Genomic DNA, 20,077 nt, shown 5'->3' with positions numbered 1-20,077 from the left:
TATTAACATCTATTACCTTTATTAACATGTAAAAATACAATTAGTGGCATGGGCTGAATAGAAAATAACTGATGTGCAGCGACTTCCAGCGACACAGTTTTAAAATAAATATAATTATTTATAGTCAACAATTTGGGTGTTTGCTTTCTAAATGTCTTTTCAGTCATTAATATAAATAATTACTATAATAAGCCCTTGTCCTTCTCATGTAAATGTATCTTGATTTAAGAATCTTTACTATGTATACTAATAATCTTTTCTCTGCTTTCTCAACCAATTTTTTTGTCTTGAAACCCACCAACTGTGAACTAACCCTAAACTGATGCACTAGACATTATTTTGTCCCTTTATGATGCTGTTTTCTTTAAGATTATGGCTGCACATGTACACAAACATACATTCACCATCAAATACCTGCTACTATACCTCTGAGTTTGGCTCTGACAGGTAAAATCATAAGCTTCTGTGTGAAATGACAAAATTTCACCTAAAATCCCTTCTTTGGTTCTCTCAGAGATGGCTGTCATCTTGTATTAGCGTGAGTGCTGTTTTCAGCAGTAAGCACTGATTTGTATTCAGCGCACAGATATGTCAGGCTTATGAGAGAATGGCTCAGTTGTAATCTTTTCCAAATCGCTCTGCAAATGGGTTTTTTAAGTTCTGGTCAGCTGGTTTTGAAGTGGATCCCTGCGGTCCGGCTCCATTTAAAAGCAAACAGAATGAGGCACACCGCTGGTGCTCACGGGGGCCGTTCTGCTGCACCGCGGCTTTCATTGACTTTCATTTAAAAGGTCCAAATGCCTCATAAAATGCTCCAAACAACTCCTCATTATAGGCAAGAAGATCCTAAACCTGGCTTAGAGAACTTTTGTCATACAATACATCTTGTTTTCCAGTGCAAATATCAAAATACAAAGTAAGAAATCATGTTTTACAATACATTGCTATAAAATGACTGGAGAGCGGCCTGGACACATGAGCATAGTCTGAGACACTGTTGTGATTCTTTCTAGATTTTTCTTAGGAGAAACATCAAGCAGGATGCTTCAGTAAAAGTCATATTTTTTTCTCATTTTTAACTGGGGGTGTGTAATAATTACAAAAAATTATATTATTATTTCTGCGATTTTGTCGATTGCAGCAATTAGTATTTAGAAGCATTCAGATTTATTAACACTACAATTACAGTTGCATAATAAATTAATGCTATTCAAATATTAGAAAAATATTAAATTATATAATTAATTATATAATAATGTTTTAAAAATAGTATTCTAAACAATGAAATATCAAATTATATAAAAAGGAATTTATACTTTTAATGTTAATATAAAATGGAAATTGGAATTGAAAGAGAATGAAATGCCTTTTTAATAACAATTAAGTTATTTTTACTTTCAACAACAGCTTGTAAGATGCAGCCAACAAATGCACAGAGCAGCGCTGTCAATGGAAATCACCCTTAACAGATGAAAGGATAGTTTGACAAAGATATCGCTTTCCTCAGCGGACATTCAAACTAATGTATTTTTGTGAATATGAGATTGAGCTGAAGAATGAATGCCCTATCAGATGCAGGTATTCACACTCTCTCAGTCAATCTCTGTCTTATAATACTGTATTACACATAATACACTGCTTTTAATAGAGTCATACAATACGCTTTTAATGAAGCAACTCAGCGTTTCTTCGTTTATAGGTCTAAAGTGACGTTTTTGAATTAGTAATGGAGGCTTGGGCCAGCTGTTAACTTTAGATTTGAATTTGTGGCAGAAGGAAGTAGTTCTGCGCAAAAGAAGGCTTTTAAAGACACTCCATTGTTATTTTTATGTATTTACACACTTGTGCCATCAAACTGTTATATAAATTCAATATAAAACTCATAGCCATGGCTGTATATCGGCACACTTTGATTACTACAGCCGAATGTTATTATAATTATTTAAAAAAACATCCTCTGAAAATTTTACCATATGTGAAATTCATGTTTTTTTCCCTTCTCTTGCTGGTGATAACTGTTTTTGAATGGTATAAAATCAATATGACTTTGACATTGTGTTTTGGAATATACAGCACATTTGCTCGTGTGATATTGCAAAACTATATAATGTAGAAATACATGACAAAACCTTACAGAGAGGCATTTTTGTTTCAATGATTACATTTGGGGTCATTTAAATTCTGCTAGGCTACTCTTTAGGCCAGCCTTTGTTTATTTTTGAAAGTGACATGCTTGATAATGTCAGCTTCTAAATCGTTGAATCAACAATCACAATGTTATTGTAAACAAAACATATCGCAATATTTTATAACTATCTGTGAGAATGAATGGATGGGTCCATTAAAGAGATCTCGCTGGTGTTGGCCAGTAATGTTTCATCCTAATTACGATGTGTTGTGTCTGCGCTGGTTGTTTTGTTCGCTGTAGGTGGGAAATTAGCATGCTGATTAAAGCGATGCACCGCCAGCTATCGGCCCGTAACGGCCTACGGAAACCCTGTTAGTGTTGCCATGGTTACGCTCCTCCATGGGGGCTCTAAATGGAGAGTCCCATCCACGTATCTGGGCCTGTCAGAGAATGCGTTGATTGCTCATCTCAGAGCATCCTCCGGCAATGGAGACTGTTCTGAGGACAATAAGAGCCGCAGAGCAGATGAAATCAATAAGAGCCCACAGACCCATTTAATCTGAATTGGAGAAGGTGAATTGTGTTGGAGCTCAGGTTTCGGTTTGATGTGGACCCGAAGGTCAGTCTAACATGGTGAAAACCTTCCCCCCAAAAAAGACATTATTAGGACATTTAAAATGAAAGCTTACTGGCCTGTAGGAGGGGATTACATTCACATTATTTTTTTTTTACATGTACTGTAAACAATCACCTCAGTAGTAGTAATAATAATAATAATAATTAGTAATAATAATTATTGTATTGTTATTATTGTTTTATTTTATTGTTGTTGTTTTTATTTATTGAATACTCTCTCTCTCTCTCTCTCTCTCTCTCTCTCTCTCTCTCTCTCTCTCTCTCTCTATATATATATATATATATATATATATATACCCCCCCCACACACACACACACATTTGCTAATATTTGTTTAATAAATTAATAACTGAATTAAATGTAGACATTTTAAATACAGGCATTATTGATGTATAAATAATTATTAATAAATTAAACAAGAATATTTGGTTTAATGAATATTTAAATAATTGTATGATATATACAAATATATATAGAGAGAGAGAGAGAGTGAGAGAGAGACATTATTAATAAATGAAGAATAAAAAACAATACTACTACTAGTAATAATTAAAAATTAATTTATATATATAACTTTTCTTCTGATAAGACAACATATTTTATTTATTTTGTCCAATTAAAATTATTTTATTTTATTCTTGATACTATAATAATGTAAACATTGAAGTTCCACTAGTGTCAGAGGTGAACTGCGTTTAGTTCCATGTAGTGTGTTTTGTGAACAGTGTGTGTGTGTGTGTGTGTGTGCGCGCGCGCGCGCGCGTGTGAGTGTTTATGGTGTCAGTAGAGGGCAGTGTGGATCTGCTTTCATCTCCAGCTCCTTATAGAGCAACATGCAGCATTTCCCAGTGTGCCTTGATAAAGTTCACATGGAGAAGGTGGAACTCATTAGTCATGACACGTCAAACACCTCTGTGCCTCAAACCAACTTAACTAACCTCAGATGTGGAAGATTGAGGCTTAATGTGGAGGTATGAGAATCTGTAAATAGTGCAAATATAAAATAGCTTCAAAACGTGTCAAAAATCACAGCAGCTGAAACAGGTCATATGTTTGATTTTCAGGGAATGCATGAACTAATCAAATGCAGATCTTAAATGCAACTTTAGCAACTTTGAAAAAAAAATGTGTTTGCTATAATCGGGCTGACCCTTAGATATTTCATTTACATTTTCCTTTATGCATTTGCCAGGTGCTTTTATCCAAAGTGACTCTCAGTGCATTAGCACTATACATTTAATCAGTTCATGCATTTTCATATATTTCATCAGGACGTGGACAGACTTTAATAAGTCACTCAATAAAAGATGGCCTTATTTAGTTTATTGATAAACTTTGTATTATGCATGATTCATCATAGCATGTTTATCAATGTTAGTTTCACATTAAAGGGGGGGTAAAATGCTATTTCATGCATACTGAGTTTTTTACATTTATTGGCGCATCTTCTCAGTTAACAACAGCTGCTCAATGTGAAATCACGCACCTGATGGAATTAAACGCTGATTAGATAACCGGCTTTACTGACGAGATGCGCGATCGGAGCACCCCTACATTTTGTATTTTTGGCTAAGAATAAGAATCACTTCATCCGGTACTTAGTGTCTTTCATTCCAACATAAGAAATCATCTCTATGAATCTGCATCTGAAATAGCATGTGTTTACACAGTTTATGTATCTCAGAGGGGACATGGATTAATTTAAACTGCAGATACAGATGTATAAAAAGGCCTAATGTTTAATGTTGAATACTGATATAAAAAAAAAAGAAAAAGAAATAAAAAATAGTCGAAATGTGAAATTAAAAGTGCCAGTAGATGACAGCAAGTCACTGAGATTCATCCGATTCATTCAAACGGCAGATTCATTCAGGAACAAAGCATTTGACTGTGTTAATTAGTGAATCACTGAATCATTTATTCAACCGATTTGTTCAAAACGCTGATTTATTCAATAAGTAAACACCATCCATTGCTCAGAGACGCAAAACATGTGCAGTGATCTTTGTTCGGAACCATTCACATTAGCAAAATTGTGCAAAAACAAGCAATATTATGTCTAAAATGTTATTTATTGATTTATTGTACTAAAAAAAACTAAATTTTATTAAATAAATAAAATTATTATTTAATGTGTTCATGCATCTGCAGAAAAACCCTAACTTACTCATTGTGTGATACAGATTAAGTCCTAATGTTATATCAAATTATATAGCCCAAATATAAAAAGTATACAGAAGAATTATTGCCGTCTACAATTTAAAATGCCTGGAATATTGTTTTAATAGTCAAATAGTTTTAATAGACTTATAAATCAATGTGCATGCACTCTTTGTGTGATTTGGTTATACAGCCTACTTGATAACGTAAGTTTGCACATCTTTACAACAACACCTACCATATTATCACAGACAAATCTGTATCGCACACCCCAGCCTCGACTGGAAAATGAAATCATTCGCGGTTGTTTGCACATGAGGAAAGGTGTTTTTATGAGTCTAACTTGCAAATGCCAGACAACTGATTCATCAAACCTGCTTTCCTGCAGTCTGTGTTCTTCTGACTATTTTGCAGTAAGTAACGGATATACTTACGGGAAATGTATCGGAATAAGAGTATACATTTTAATTAGGAAATGTAGTGGAGTAAAAGTTGGCTGAAATATAAAAACTCAAAACTCAAACTCCCAAAAAATACTTAAGTACTGTAACAAAGTATTTTTACTTCGTTACATTATACCACTGTGCAAATGTGAACTTGTGTAATTATCTGACGAGAACTTTTCCAGTTCTGCAGATGTTTTTCTGTCCAGCGTTACAGCTGTGTTCTCCGCAGGGTCAGTCTGTCCCTGGATTCAGAGTGAATCAGAGGAAATGAACGCCAGACAGATTGTTTTGAGGTTCAGTAGTGTTCAAGCACTCACAGGTTTGCTAACAAGCCTTAAAGGTTAGAGCACAGATACTTTGTGTGTGTGTGTGTGTGTGTAGTATCTCTGCGGCTCAGTATCTTGCGTGTGTGTGATGCAGGTGGATGTGATAATGATCTCCCTTGGGACGGTGTGTGTGTGAGTGGACAGAATTGAAGAAGTGCTGGCTAACACTTGATAGACAGCAGCACAGCACAAACTGATCACACAAACACACGCACACTGACACTTGTCAAGGATGAGAGATGGCTTGTTCTAAAGGCGACCATACTGTAATTGGAAAATGGACTGAAAACACATCCAGGTCTAATTTCATGCTTTTGGGGTGAAATATGATCTATAATATGTTAGGGCTGGCCGATATAGCTGAAAAAATGTATCAACAATGTAATATTTCATATCGTTCAGTATTGATAATTATTGAATTTTTAAAATGTTTTAACAGGTTTAGTTTTTGTTAATAATAATAATTTACATAAACTTGTTTCTAATGAATAAAAATGATATTTATATAATCTATATATTTAGTTTCAGCTTTAATTAAACTTTTTTTATTACATTTTTTTTTATTCTCTTTTTAATAACAAGTTACTAAGTTAATAACAATGATGAGGATATTGCAACAATTTGAATTTCCATTTATTTGTTTATTTATTTTAGTTTTTCATCTAATAATTATATTTTATTCCAGCTTTATTGAAATAACCAAATAAAGTTTTATTTGAATGCGGATGCATAGATAAACTGTATAAGAATAAGAAAGAGGGGAAACTTGACAGAATGGATTGCAGCATGACTTTGCATGCACCAGCTGTGTTGTTTAGTACCAGTTTCACTAAAGATGTAATAAGTCCGATAATGCAAACGTGCCACAAAATGAGCTGCATGTCATTGCATGCCGCCATCCTCATGATGCCGGTCGTTTCTGAGTGTTAGGTTGTGCTCGTTTAGAGAATAAGGCACAATCAATACTGAGACCTATTTACACATAAAGCAGGTTTGCACTAAAAAGAATGAGAGTGACAATCTGAATACTCAAACATGTTCAAGTAGCCTCAGTGTTGAATGAATTCAGCCAGGAGAGATAGATAGAGAGAGAGAGAGAGAGAGAGAGAGAGGGAGAGAGAGAGAGAGAGAGAGAGACGTGATGCTGGGGCGTCTCTGTGAAGCGCCACTGCAGGCTTTGCACTTTTACACTCAGAGATAAAGAACCAGAGGAAACAGACAGACAGGAATGGACAGAATGAGTGAAAATGTCCTCGAACCAGGAGAGAAAAGGAAAAACTCTCCCGCTGGCAGAAGCTGAAGCACATCGATCAGAAAACACGCTCACAGTGTGTGTGGAGCTTCATTTGAGCACACGGTTCCTCTCATAGAGTCTTTTTAAGTGTGTGCGTCAGTGTGTGGGTTTTCGCCAGGGAACATATAAAAACACTTAAGAAAATCTTGAAAAATGTCACCCCCGGGGCCTGCTGTCACTCAGGGGCTTTACAGAATTATTTGAAAATGCATAACTGCGGAAAGCCTCACACAAACACACACATATGTGTGAATATAATTTATAATGTATGAAAATATTATTAACAAATAACATAAATGTAATAAATCAATTAATACATAAATAAACATAAATATTAATAATAACAGCACATTTGTAATATACTGCAACTATAATACATGTAAATAATGTAATACATATCTACACACATATAATATAAAAGCATGTATGCATATGTAATAAATATATGTATAAATATAATTAATAATGAACATACATTTATAAATGTACTAAAAGTATAAATAATATGATTATAATGTTGTATACAAATGAAATATATAAACACGTACACACACACACATATATATATATATATATATATATATATATATATATATATATATATATATTATAAATGTGGTATACACGTATAAAATATATTAATATTAGGAATATTAGAAGGCTATTAATTTATGTTATTATTAATAAATAATACATTTGAAATGTAATTGTATAAATATTTTATATTATATAAAAATTATATAATGTTATAGTAGTTTACGATTTTAAATATAAAGGAGTACATATGTACACACACACACACACACATATATATATATATATATATATATATATATATATATATAGTGTTGGGGAAAGTTACTTTTAGAAGTAATGCGTTACAATATTGTGTTACTTCATTAAAAGTAACTAATTACGCTACTTATTAATATGTATTGAAAGTAATGCCTTATGTTACTTTTGGGTTACTTCTTAAATCTGAACTGGGCTTGCTTGTTTGCTTTTAAAATAAAAAGTTATGTTTTTGCCAAATGTAAAAGCCCTTTCGCATTAAATGCCTCAGGCTGAAGGAAATGTATATTCACGTCTGTACAGTAGAATGCAGAAAAAGAAAGTTCAACACTCTTCAGCTATAAAAAAAGGAGAAATGCTTATTAGTATGGTTGAATCGGACCATCGCATGTCAGCAGCAAATTTGTTAATGAAATTAGATTAAATACATAAAGGATATTTGTATTATTTAACATAATTAATTATTGCAGCTTTGGGTCAAATTTTGAGTTGCTTTTAACTGTTTTTATTAATTCTGAGGAAAACTAAATCTAATTTTATTTATTGATTTATTTTGTGAGTGAAATGAATTAATGCATATTGACATTTATTCTAGAACTAAAGTAACATCTTACCAGTTCCTCTCAACATGGGGACAAATAAATGGGAAAAAGTAACTGTCTTTACTAATTTGAAAAAGTAACTCTAATATGTTTTTGTAAATTAAAAAGTAATGTATTACTTTACTAGTCACTTTACTTGTAATGTGTTATCCCCAACACTGTGTGTGTGTGTGTGTGTGTGTGTGTGTGTGTGTGTGTGTGTTTATATATAAATATATGCTGCATCAAACACTTTAACAATCAATCGAATGTCACTCAGTTTATCGAGAAAAAGACATCAGATATGGAGAGAGAATCATCAAGTGTTGTAGATTATTCCAGCGTATGAATTATTCATTGGATTTTTGAAAGGATTTTATAGGTCATCTTCAGGACAGGTTTGAAGACCCCGCCCTCCTCATTTGCATTAAAGCCAGAAGCCCCGAGGACCACTAGTGCTTTGGTTAAGATGAATCACTTGTGTTGCACCAGACCTCATTAGTCAATCGATTCGTACAAAAGCATCTGCTAAATGAATTAAATATAAATGCTAAAGACCTGAAGAAGCAGAAGACGTGAGAGCTATTCCTGTAAACACAGGGGAATGAAAGTCAGTCTACGGCTGGATAAAATACGGATGATATTTTAAGAAAGGGAGAAATCGAGAGAGAGGGGATGGTTTTCATGCCCAGTCTGTGGGCGCAAAGCAACAGAAGAGAAACCAACACAAAACTGGAACCTGCTGTGAGTGAGTGAGTGTGTGTGTGTGTGTGTGCGCGCGTGTGTGTGCAAGGAAGGTAGATGACCTCAACATGAGTCAGAAAGCGTCTCTCTTTCTCTCTGCCTACATCTTTAAGCACGTTCACTGTGAAGTAATTTTGTGAAACACACACACATAGAGAATGGCTCTAAGGAATTAAATGCTGCTGTGTGTGTTTGTGCAGTTTTAGGACACTTACCAGAGACTAAACAGTTACTAACACATATACAGACACACATCTGAAGCAAAGGTGGTTGAGAAGCTCTACTGTAGACTTCTGTGGAGCTGAAACATAATGAGCTGCTTTGCTACCCACCACCTACACAGTCAGCTGTCTTTGACCATGACGTCCTGATTGAAATAAAACCTCGTAAGTGATGGATTTGAAGCATTACACAAATAGTGTGACTCACAATTGTTAGTGATTCAGTGATTTAATACTTTATATTTATACAATTTGACCATGAACAACAAAACCAGTCATAAGGGTCAAGTTTTGAAATTAAGATTTATACATCATCTGAATGATGAATAAATAAGAATAGGACAATATTTGGCCGAGACACAACTATTTGAAAATCTGGAATCTGAGGGTAAAAAAAAAAAGAAAATCGCCTTTAAATTTCTCCAGATGCAGTTCTTAGCACTGCATATAAACTAAAATTCAGTTTTGATTATATTAATGGAGGAAATTTACTAAATATCTTCATGGAACATATATGATGATTAAGTATATTACTTAATAAAATAGTTCAGAGGAAGACAGGAATCATGTCTTTGTGGCAGTTTTTTCTACTGATTAAGGGAGAATACAAGGCAACTTCACTTTACAATTAGTTATGAAAAGCAAAAATGCTATGAAATTCATTATATTTTGTGAGAAAGTGTGACATGCTGTGATAAAACAGACACATTTAGAATCAGCAGCCTAAAATGAGTCCAAAACAAGTGCTGGATTTTATTCCGCAAATATGAAGCGGGGCATTGTAATCATTTCTCTTTTATCATCATATTATTATCCCATTTCAGTGGATTTCGGGATTGCATTTTTCAGAGAAGGATACATGTCTTAATAGTTCTTTCAAAAATGAAAGTTTTCTTAAAATATACTGGATGTGTTTGTTTCTTCCTTAGAGAAATGTAGCATTACATGACTTGCTTACCACTGGATCCTCTGCAGTGAATGGGTGCCGTCAGAATGAGATACATATATTTGTTTAGAACTGTTTTGGACTGTTTTTCATGACTTATTCCCTTGAGAAAGCAATATTATGGATAGAGTACTCATATTTTAGCAATGGTTTGAAGTTAAAACATCTTAGTGATAGATTCATTGCTTACAAACACAACTTTTAGCTTCATAAGACTTTAATTGATGGACTGGAGTTGTGTGGATTACTTGTGAATTATTATGATGTTTTTATCAGCTGGTTGGACTCTCATTCTGACGGCACCCATTCATCGCAGAGGATCCATTGGTGAGCAATGCTTCATTTCTCCAAATCTGATTAAGAAACAAACTCATTTGCATCTTGGATGGCCTGAGGGTGAGTACCTTTTCAGCAAATGTTCATTCCAGGGCAAGTTATTCCATTAATGCTCTTCTCTAAGTACAGCTGACTTGTTTTTCTTGACAGATTGTCACTTAATGTCACTGAGGTTTTATCAGATTTACTTTAGGGGTCAGTTTTAGCGCACACACATTTAATAGCTTTTTTTGTCAGCAAATATCTAAAGAGTGACAGGGGAACTAAAATGTTCCTCTCTCATCACACCAAAGAATATTTGTCATATTAAACAGACAAGCTGGTTTCATCTTTTTGATTGGCGTTGTGAAGGCATCTAATCTCCTGGTAATATTTATTCATCTGAGCCGGTGTGTTTGAGTGAAGAGTGGGCCAGTCTTTCTTCAGAGAGACTAATGGATGGAAAACAGGAAAGATGAGTAGAAAAGAAGTGTCATTAAGAACAATCAAGAGAAGGAGATGTAATTTCTAAGGGTAAATAGAAATAGAAAGAGAGAGAGAGAGAGAAGGAGATCATAACAGAAGTGATAAGAACTTTTTAGGTGGATAATTTTCGAATAGTCTCTTTCTAATATGATTTACATGTTAATAAAACCAGTTGCTCATGGCTATAATATACCTACTGTCTGAAATCATAAATTACTAGGGATAGAGAGAAATTCTAAACCACGTCTAGATATTAATAACGAATGAGAGACTGAGAAAATATCAAGTGTGAAATAGAGAGACTTAAATTTGAAAAGGACAATTTTACAGAGAATGGTAGAAAAGTGAATGCAGTTATATTTAATATATTAATAAATAACAGATATAACTGTAGCCAAATTGTACTCAAAAGTGAGTACAATCGAAATCTGCTCATATTTCACTCTTAAATCAAAAATAAAGAAGTGTATATATTTGTTATGGGGAAAATAAATCCTATTTGTAAGACCTTTGTGTATGTATGCGTGTATGTACTTATTTATTTGTAATATTATAAATGTGAAACAGTATCACCCCTAATTACACCCTAAAACTAATAATAATTTATATTGTACATTAAGAAAAATTAAACCTATTTTATTTTTTTATTTTATTTTTTTAATTGTGGCATTGTTCATTACAATTGACTGCATTTTACCCCAAATGTGAACATTGTTATATGACACACATAAAAATTTATAATTTTAATTGTAACATATTTATGCATCATGGTAGTATTTGTTGTGGTAACGTATTTATGATGAAACAAAAATCATAAAAAATATTTAAAAATATATTATTATTGTTTACATTAAAAAAAAAAGTTTTCAAATGCATAACAGTGAGAATTTGGACAGGAAATGTGCTTAAAAATAACAGCAATGCAAACCTTAGTATTTTTGTTGGTGATTTATATTCCATCTTTGGCACAGACACAATCCTTTTAAATATTCAGAGCGACACGGAGGGAGTGAGACCTTGACTCTGTCCACTCGATGAGTTCAGCATTAAAACACAGAGATTTCAGCAACATCACAAAACAAATCCATTATTTAACAGAGCCTCTGTTCTCCAGCGTCACTCCTTCTGCTTCACTGAGTGATTCATCTTCTTCATTCAGCAGTCATTCAGCTCATGAATGCAGCTCTCTGTAAAAAACAGGCACAGCCGCAGATGGAACAAAAACATTTCGTGCACAAGAAAGCACAATCACAGAAGTGTTCAATTGAAGACTTGAAGTTCTTCTGCCTCGCGGATGTTTCTCCTGAGAAAAAGCCCCCAGAAATCTCACATGTTTCCTGTCTAGAAGAGATCGCACCAGGTCTCAAACTGCTCAGATTTACTAAGACACAAACGTCTGCAGACGAAAGTCTCTGTCACAAACTCCATCCACGTCACAAGCTTTCTCAGTGGTTTAATTTGTAAAATAATGGTTTAACCCGGTTTTGTTTAGTTTGTATAAAGACAAAGAAATAAATAGCAGTGAAAGAGCGATAATGTTCATCTGCTCTGTGTTTGTTGACAGGGTTGAGGAGAGCTTTAAGACTCTGTTCTGGTCCATATTCGGTCTGTCGGAGGTGATTTCTGTGGTTCTGAAGTATGATCATAAGTTCATCGAGAACATCGGCTATGTTTTGTACGGGGTTTATAACGTCACCATGGTGGTGGTTCTTCTCAACATGCTGATCGCAATGATCAACAGTTCCTACCAGGAAATAGAGGTAAGAATTTACTGCAAAAAATACCAATTCTCACTCTTAACAAAGTCTTGGTTTCACAAAAAAACATATCTTAAGATTATAATCCATCACTGATGATTACATGACTAAAACCTCGATTAGATTCCACGTTTAAGGTAATGTCATCTGATTACCTTTTGCTTAATTTTGACCTAACTCATTTATCAAATGCATCTGATTATACTTGTCTTGCAGCATGTTTACATAAAACATGTTCCGTTCTGTATCCTCAGTGGTGTTGAATCATGATTTGTGAGTTGATGGATCTCTCTGTGTCTGTAGGAAGACGCTGATGTGGAGTGGAAGTTTGCTCGCGCTAAACTCTGGTTGTCATATTTCGATGAGGGACGGACGTTGCCTGCGCCGTTTAACCTGGTGCCCACTCCAAAATCCTTCTACTATCTGATCATCCGGGTCAAGTCCTGCCTTATACGACTGTGTAAGGGCAAAGGTCATCGGCATGAAAACGAGCTGGAGATGGGAATGCTTAATTCACGCCTGAAGGTAAAACACTTAAAGTGTCTACTTAAACAACATTTGAGTTCCTCATGCACCGTATATGTCATTTTTCTATAAACTTTAATCCGTCACACAGCAGATCTGAATGTCTTGTCTGATTGCCCGATGTCTCAGTTCTCTCTCGTCTGCAGTTGTGTGTCTTCAAAACTGATTTGCAGCTGCAGACGGACAGAAAGACTTTGATTAAGATCCTTATGGAAATGATCTTGACAGTGAGACTCAATCAAGCAAATGGCTCAAATCGGCTATTCGCAGTGTTTTGCCTCTGTATGCTTCCGAATTGCAGCTTCAGAAAATTATATTGAGAACTAGTGCTAAAACTGAAGAGAATTTGGACTAAAACACATTTTAGAATGAAGAATAAATGATGCTTATTATAGAATTATTGTATAACTATAATTATACTAGAATAGATTATACTTATAAAATATGTAATGTAATATTACATATTATAAATAATATATCATTTATGTAAAGTAATATCATTAAATAGGTATATAATTTATGTGTGTGTAAATATATATATATAAAGTGCATATTATTTGTAATTTTTTTATACAGTGATTGGTTTCTGATAGATAGTTTTGGCATATTACATAACCAGGAGCTAATTTCCATTTTTACATCTTTAATTGATTTTAAAACATGTTTTTTAAGTGAAATGTAGTTACCCTCTATATTATTTGATTGATTAAATTTAGAATGTTACGGATACAAAACTGAAACATCTGGTTATTCAAAACTCACAAAACATGTCAAACAAAATCAGTTTCACATTCTGAAAACTCGAAGCAGTAATGCATGTTGAATATTGGTCTTTTTTTTTTTATTTTTTAGGCTGATCATCATAGAGCAAATCTTAGAAGCCGAGAGGAGAACACTTTCAAGAAACCCATCAAAAACCCCACAAGATATCAAGTGAGAGACTCAACAAACCAAATGAACCTGAAGAGAGTTCATTATGATCTCTGTATGCCGTCTGAACTGACAAACTATTTCTCCCTCATTTCTATCTGTCTGTCTGTCTGTCTAACAGAAGATAATGAAGCGCTTGATTAAACGCTATGTTTTGAAGGCTCAGGTCGACAAAGAGAACGATGAAGTTAATGAAGGTATAAACCCAGTAAATTTACTGCAGTCTCTGGTTTTATTTCACCCCAGACTGTCAGCTCAAATCATTTGTCTTGTTGATCACTCAAACTTTCTTTCCTAAAAGTAAAAATATGCTTATCTTCGGTATGAGTAACGAAAGCTCTGTGTGTTAAAGGTGAACTGAAGGAAATAAAACAGGACATCTCCAGTCTGCGCTACGAACTTCTGGAAGAAAAATCTCAGGCCACTGGAGAACTGGCTGACCTTATTCAACAACTCAGCGACAAGTTTGGCAAGAACGCTAAGAAACAACCTTGAGACAGACAGATGGAGAGAGTTATATGGTAGTTTAGGAGAAGAATATGGACACTTAAGACACTTAAAAATGTCTGAATGTCATTCAGTAGATATAAAATGCATGCAAAAGATGCACAAACACACTTTACAAGCAAAATATCTGACAGACGGATGTTTTTACGGTTTGAGAAATAAACTAGCAACTGCGAAAAAAGTCCAAATTACTAGATTCACGCAATTGCGAGATATAAACTATTATGAGAATAAAAGACTTGTGAAAAAAAATACTTTTTTGTAGAATTGTGACATATAAACTACCAGCTCTGAGAAATATACTCTCAATTGTGAGATATAAACTAGTAATTGTGAAAAAAAGCAGAATTACAAGATTCCCACGAATGCAAGATATAAATGACCTATCCTGAGAAGAAATAACAAAATTGTGAGATATAAACTAGTAATTGTGAAAAAAAAGCAGAATTACAAGATTCCCACGAATGCAAGATATAAATGACCTATCCTGAGAAGAAATAACAAAATTGTGAGATATAAACTAGCAATTCTGAGAAGAAATGTCGAATTGTAAGATATAAACTATCAATTGCGAAAAAAAAGTCTGAATTGCAAGATTCCCGCAATTGCGAAATATGAGCTATGTATTCTGAGAATAAAAGACCAAATTGTGAGATATAAACTAGCAACTCCAAAAAAAAGTCTGAATTATGAAATTCCTGCATCGCAAGATATAAATGACCTATCCTGAGAAGAAATATCAAAATTATGAGATATAAACTAGTAATTGTGAGAAGAAATGTTCGAATTGTAAGATATAAACTAGCAATGGCAAAACAAAAGTCTAAATTATGAGATTCCCACAATTGCAAGCTATAAACTTCTTATTCTGAGAATAAAAGACCAAATTGTCAGATTTAAGCTCTCAATTCTGAGAAGGAAAATCTTAATTGTGAGTTCTAAATTAGCATTTGCGAAAAAATGTCGACAAATTGCGATATATGAGCTATGTATTCTGAAAATAAAAGATCAATTTGTGAGATATAAACTAGAAACCGCAAAAAAAGTCTGAATTATGAAATTCCTGCATCGCAAGATATAAACAAACCTATATATGAGAATAAAAGACCAAATTGTGAGATATTACTAGGCAATTGTGAAAAAAAGACTGAATTACGAGATTCCTGCGGTGGGAAGAAAAGTCTGAACTATGAGATATAAAGTCCTCTTCTCAAAATATTGATGTAACATCTCATGCTTATGTTTTGCAATTCTGACTTTTATTCTTAGAAAAAGGACTTTTATTCTTTTTTTTTTTAATTTATTCTGTAGTGGAAACAAGCTTCTATAGAACTGTATTCATAAATCCGCTAAAAATCAACAGCTAAGAATAAAGAAAATGAACATTAGTGAAAAGAAAAGATTCTAGACACACTGATACAGACACACACTTGATTTAATGAATCACATTCAGACATTTGTAATGATAGTTTATATGGGATGTTGTTGTTGCATTAAAGTGAAAAAAGAGTAGTGATGTTTTCTGATAACAAAACGGCTTTAGTTCCCCAGACTGATTCAGTTACATCATCAGTCCAATCAAAATGATTTATCTCAGAGCTGGTTTGTAAGTGAAGGAAAATAGCAAACAGGACTGTCTGTGATCAGTGAATGATGAACTGATGTGAATTCACTCAGATAATGAACATCTTCCAGAAGAGAGAGTGAGAGATGAGAAAAACTGAGAGGAGAGTCGAACAGAATAAACGAGGGTTAAAGGCTCAAAGCAGGTATGCAGTGCATTCTGGGATATTGCCCCCCTTAAGAGTCATTTCCTGTTCTGAGATTGTATCTCATGGGAGATAAACATACAGAGAAAAGGAAAACAGTAGATAAAAACACTGTGATGTTGACCAGTTATGATATCATTTAATTTAAAAATGTTTGAATCATTTAATGATGAGTCAGATGAGCAGTAACAGTGAGGTGCGTAAACATCTTTTTTCCTCTTCACACCATGCAGGCCGTCTAATTAACACAAGAACACAGACACACACACATGGGTGAATCTTACAAAAAAAATATATATATATATTTCACCCGAAGATCAAAAGAGAGAAAAAATAAATATTTTGCATGAAATAATGAGCTTATTTTTACAAACAAGATTTGTGGCATTAGTTTCATGACATTAAAACACATTTCCCTTTAATTTATTACTGTAATGCACCTGGAGCATTTGAATTAAGTTGAATTTTTATTATGCACATTCATGTTTTAATTTAATATATTTTATATTTAAAAAATGATATATATATATATATATATATATATATATATATATATATATATATATATATATATATATATATATATATATATATATATATTAATTTGATATGTTTTACATTTCAATGTGAAACATATTATAACTTTTTTTTTTTTTTTTTTTTGGTGTTTTAATCAATCAATATATTTTTTAATTTTAATTTTAATGTGCAAATATGATTTCTTTTTTTTTTCTTTTTTATGTTCTTGTCAGGTTTTGTGAGATTAACCTAAACACACACATACACACACTACAATATCTGTGGGCTTTTATTGAAGACTTTCTAGCCTGTAAAAAAAATCATTTGCTCAAACAGACTAAAGAGCTTTTTTTTCTTTCTTTTTTTTTTCTTTCTTTTTTTTTTCTATAGAAACTGAGTGTGAGAGACAACGAGAGTGTTTACATGATGTACACTTTTGATAGTTTTACAGTAAGACTTTAGATTTATCTGAATGTATGTTTTGTTTCACTAATACGAAATTAATTAAATACACCCATATTCAGAATGTGATTTTTCACTTGTACAAGGAGAAACATGACTGAGCAAAATAACTGTGCTATTTATAACTCAAATTAAAAGTTTTAAGTGTTCTTAGTTTCACTGGGTACACAGACACACACACACACACACACACACGCACACACACACACACACACACACACACATATACATATATATATATATATATATATATATATATATATATATATATATATATATATATATATATATATATATATATATATATATATATATATATATATATATATATATATATTAGTACAGACCAAAAGTTTGGACACACCTTCTCATTCAAAGAGTTTTCTTTATTTTCATGACTATGAAAATTGTAGAGTCACACTGAAGGCATCAAGGGCTATTTGACCAAGAAGGAGAGTGATGGGGTGCTGCACCAGATGACCTGGCCTCCACAGTCACCGGACCTGAATCCAATCGAGATGGTTTAGGGGTGAGCTGGACCGCAGACAGAAGGGAAAAGGGCCAACAAGTGCTAATCATCTCTCGGGGAACTCCTTCAAGACTGTTGGAAGACCATTTCAGGTGACTACCTCTTGAAGCTCATCAAGAGAATGCCAAGAGTGTGCAAAGCAGTAACCAAAGCAAAAGGTGGCTACTTTGAAGAACCTACAATATGACATATTTTCAGTTGTTTCACACTTTTTTGTTATGTATATAATTTCATATATAATTCCACATGTGTTAATTCATAGTTTTGATGCCTTCAGTGTGAATCTACAATTTTAGTCATGAAAATAAAGAAAACTCTTTGAATGAGAAGGTGTGTCCAAACTTTTGGTCTGTACTGTATATATATTAACATTAAATTCTCTTCATGAACTATTGTCATCATCAGTTCTCTACGTATAGGAAACAAATGTTAGAAAGCAATACAATACATTTTCCCTGGTGCTCATAACTTCAGCATAGATAGATAGATAGACAGATAATATATATATATATATATATATATATATATATAATTGTATTTCTTAAACATAGAGATCTAGAACATTAGTATTGCTGAACTGATATTTTACTATATACTAATTTATGACTTATATATAAATAATTAGTGAAAATGTGGTTAAAACAACAAATCATGTCAGTCTTAAAATGTGTGAAAATATATTATTATTTTATCTTTTTTGTTATTCACTCGAGCATCCAGACTTCCAGAGTATTCTTCTCCTGTAAAAGGAAAATAAAAACGATGTCGGCCTATAATGTGCTATTTATAGACAAATATATATAGATATTTTAAATGGGCTCTGTTCAGAAATGACCTAAACTGAACTGAACTGAATTCTCTCTGTGAATATTATCAGCACGCCGTGGAACACAAGACGAATGTCAGCAAAATTGAAACATGAAATTTCCCCTGATGCTCATCATATTCAGAGCTCGCAGCTGTAAACGGTACATCAGAATCTGCAGACACGCTGATAAGAAACTTGATTACGCAAACAAGCACTAAACAGAAAGAAATGTAGTTTTCCACAAGAGGGTATGACATAAAACATGAATATTACACAGATGAGCTTCAGGGGGTGGTGGTTATTACTCCGTCCCATTTAGCCATGATCTGGCAACTTCCATTATGACCCGTAGGATGAGATTGTGCTCGTCTCCACGGTAACATCCACACTGCGTTCGTGTCACTGCTCAACATATAACGGGCCATTCTGGAATATGTGCATTGCGTTGAAGACGGTGTTTTCAAGAAGCCATCACTTGACACCTGCAACAGCTATTTTATCACGCTGGCAGATCGTCTGTGCCTGAAGATATTTACACTGCGGCTGCCGGCTGTATGAATGACAGAATAACAAGCAAAGAGTCTCAGGGGTGACGGTAACCATGGCATCTACAGCCCAAGCTCGAGCTGACGGTGACTGGGACCAGGAAATCAAGCCGTCGTTTTGTTCATCTGACATGATGTGGCGCACGCTCAAAGTCACAGGATGTGTTCGGTGTGTCCGATTGGGTCTGTGATTCACATCCTGATGTGACTGTCTGTTTTCTGGGTGGATAAACTAAATACACAGGATGTTTCACAGCATTCCCTCTGACTGATCCATCTCTATGGCATTCCAAGCATTAGTTGGGTGAATGAATGGTAATACGGTGGATTTAATTGATTTTACATTGATTCCTCATGTCTTCTGTTCTTTTTAGTTTATACAACTCAAACTGCATAGCTACAGTCAACATAAAACACTCACTGAACACTCCGAAATCTAATACCTCCCTACTATATAGTACGTGAAAAACAGTTCACCAAAAGAGTAATATGTCCGAATTCATAGTATTAAAAAAAAACTGTATGCAAAAAGTCCCTAGATGACCTTCTACTTTTGCCTGGGTGCATTCACGCCATGTCCTAATTACTGTAATTTTGAAATGACAACATGGGACTTTCTACATGGAGCTGTTCACACACTTGGACTCGGAG

At 33.7% G+C, this 20,077-nt stretch overlaps 1 protein-coding gene across 1 annotated transcript in view; it reads left to right on the top strand.

The window, feature by feature from the left end:
* Positions 1-16,917, top strand: part of LOC127971938 (short transient receptor potential channel 7) — a 69,567-nt gene extending 52,650 nt beyond the window's left edge. Inside the window, exons 7-11 of the mRNA XM_052575275.1 lie at positions 12,640-12,835; positions 13,136-13,357; positions 14,210-14,290; positions 14,409-14,484; positions 14,640-16,917. Coding sequence (XP_052431235.1) covers positions 12,640-12,835; positions 13,136-13,357; positions 14,210-14,290; positions 14,409-14,484; positions 14,640-14,782 — 718 coding nt within the window. The 3' untranslated portion in view covers positions 14,783-16,917. The remainder of the gene's footprint in view (positions 1-12,639; positions 12,836-13,135; positions 13,358-14,209; positions 14,291-14,408; positions 14,485-14,639) is intronic.
* The last annotated feature ends 3,160 nt before the right edge of the window (positions 16,918-20,077 follow it).

This window comes from Carassius gibelio, chromosome B14 (genome assembly GCF_023724105.1).
Source record: "Carassius gibelio isolate Cgi1373 ecotype wild population from Czech Republic chromosome B14, carGib1.2-hapl.c, whole genome shotgun sequence".
NCBI classification, from domain to species: domain Eukaryota; kingdom Metazoa; phylum Chordata; class Actinopteri; order Cypriniformes; family Cyprinidae; genus Carassius; species Carassius gibelio.
This window is presented reverse-complemented; position numbering and strand designations above follow the sequence as displayed.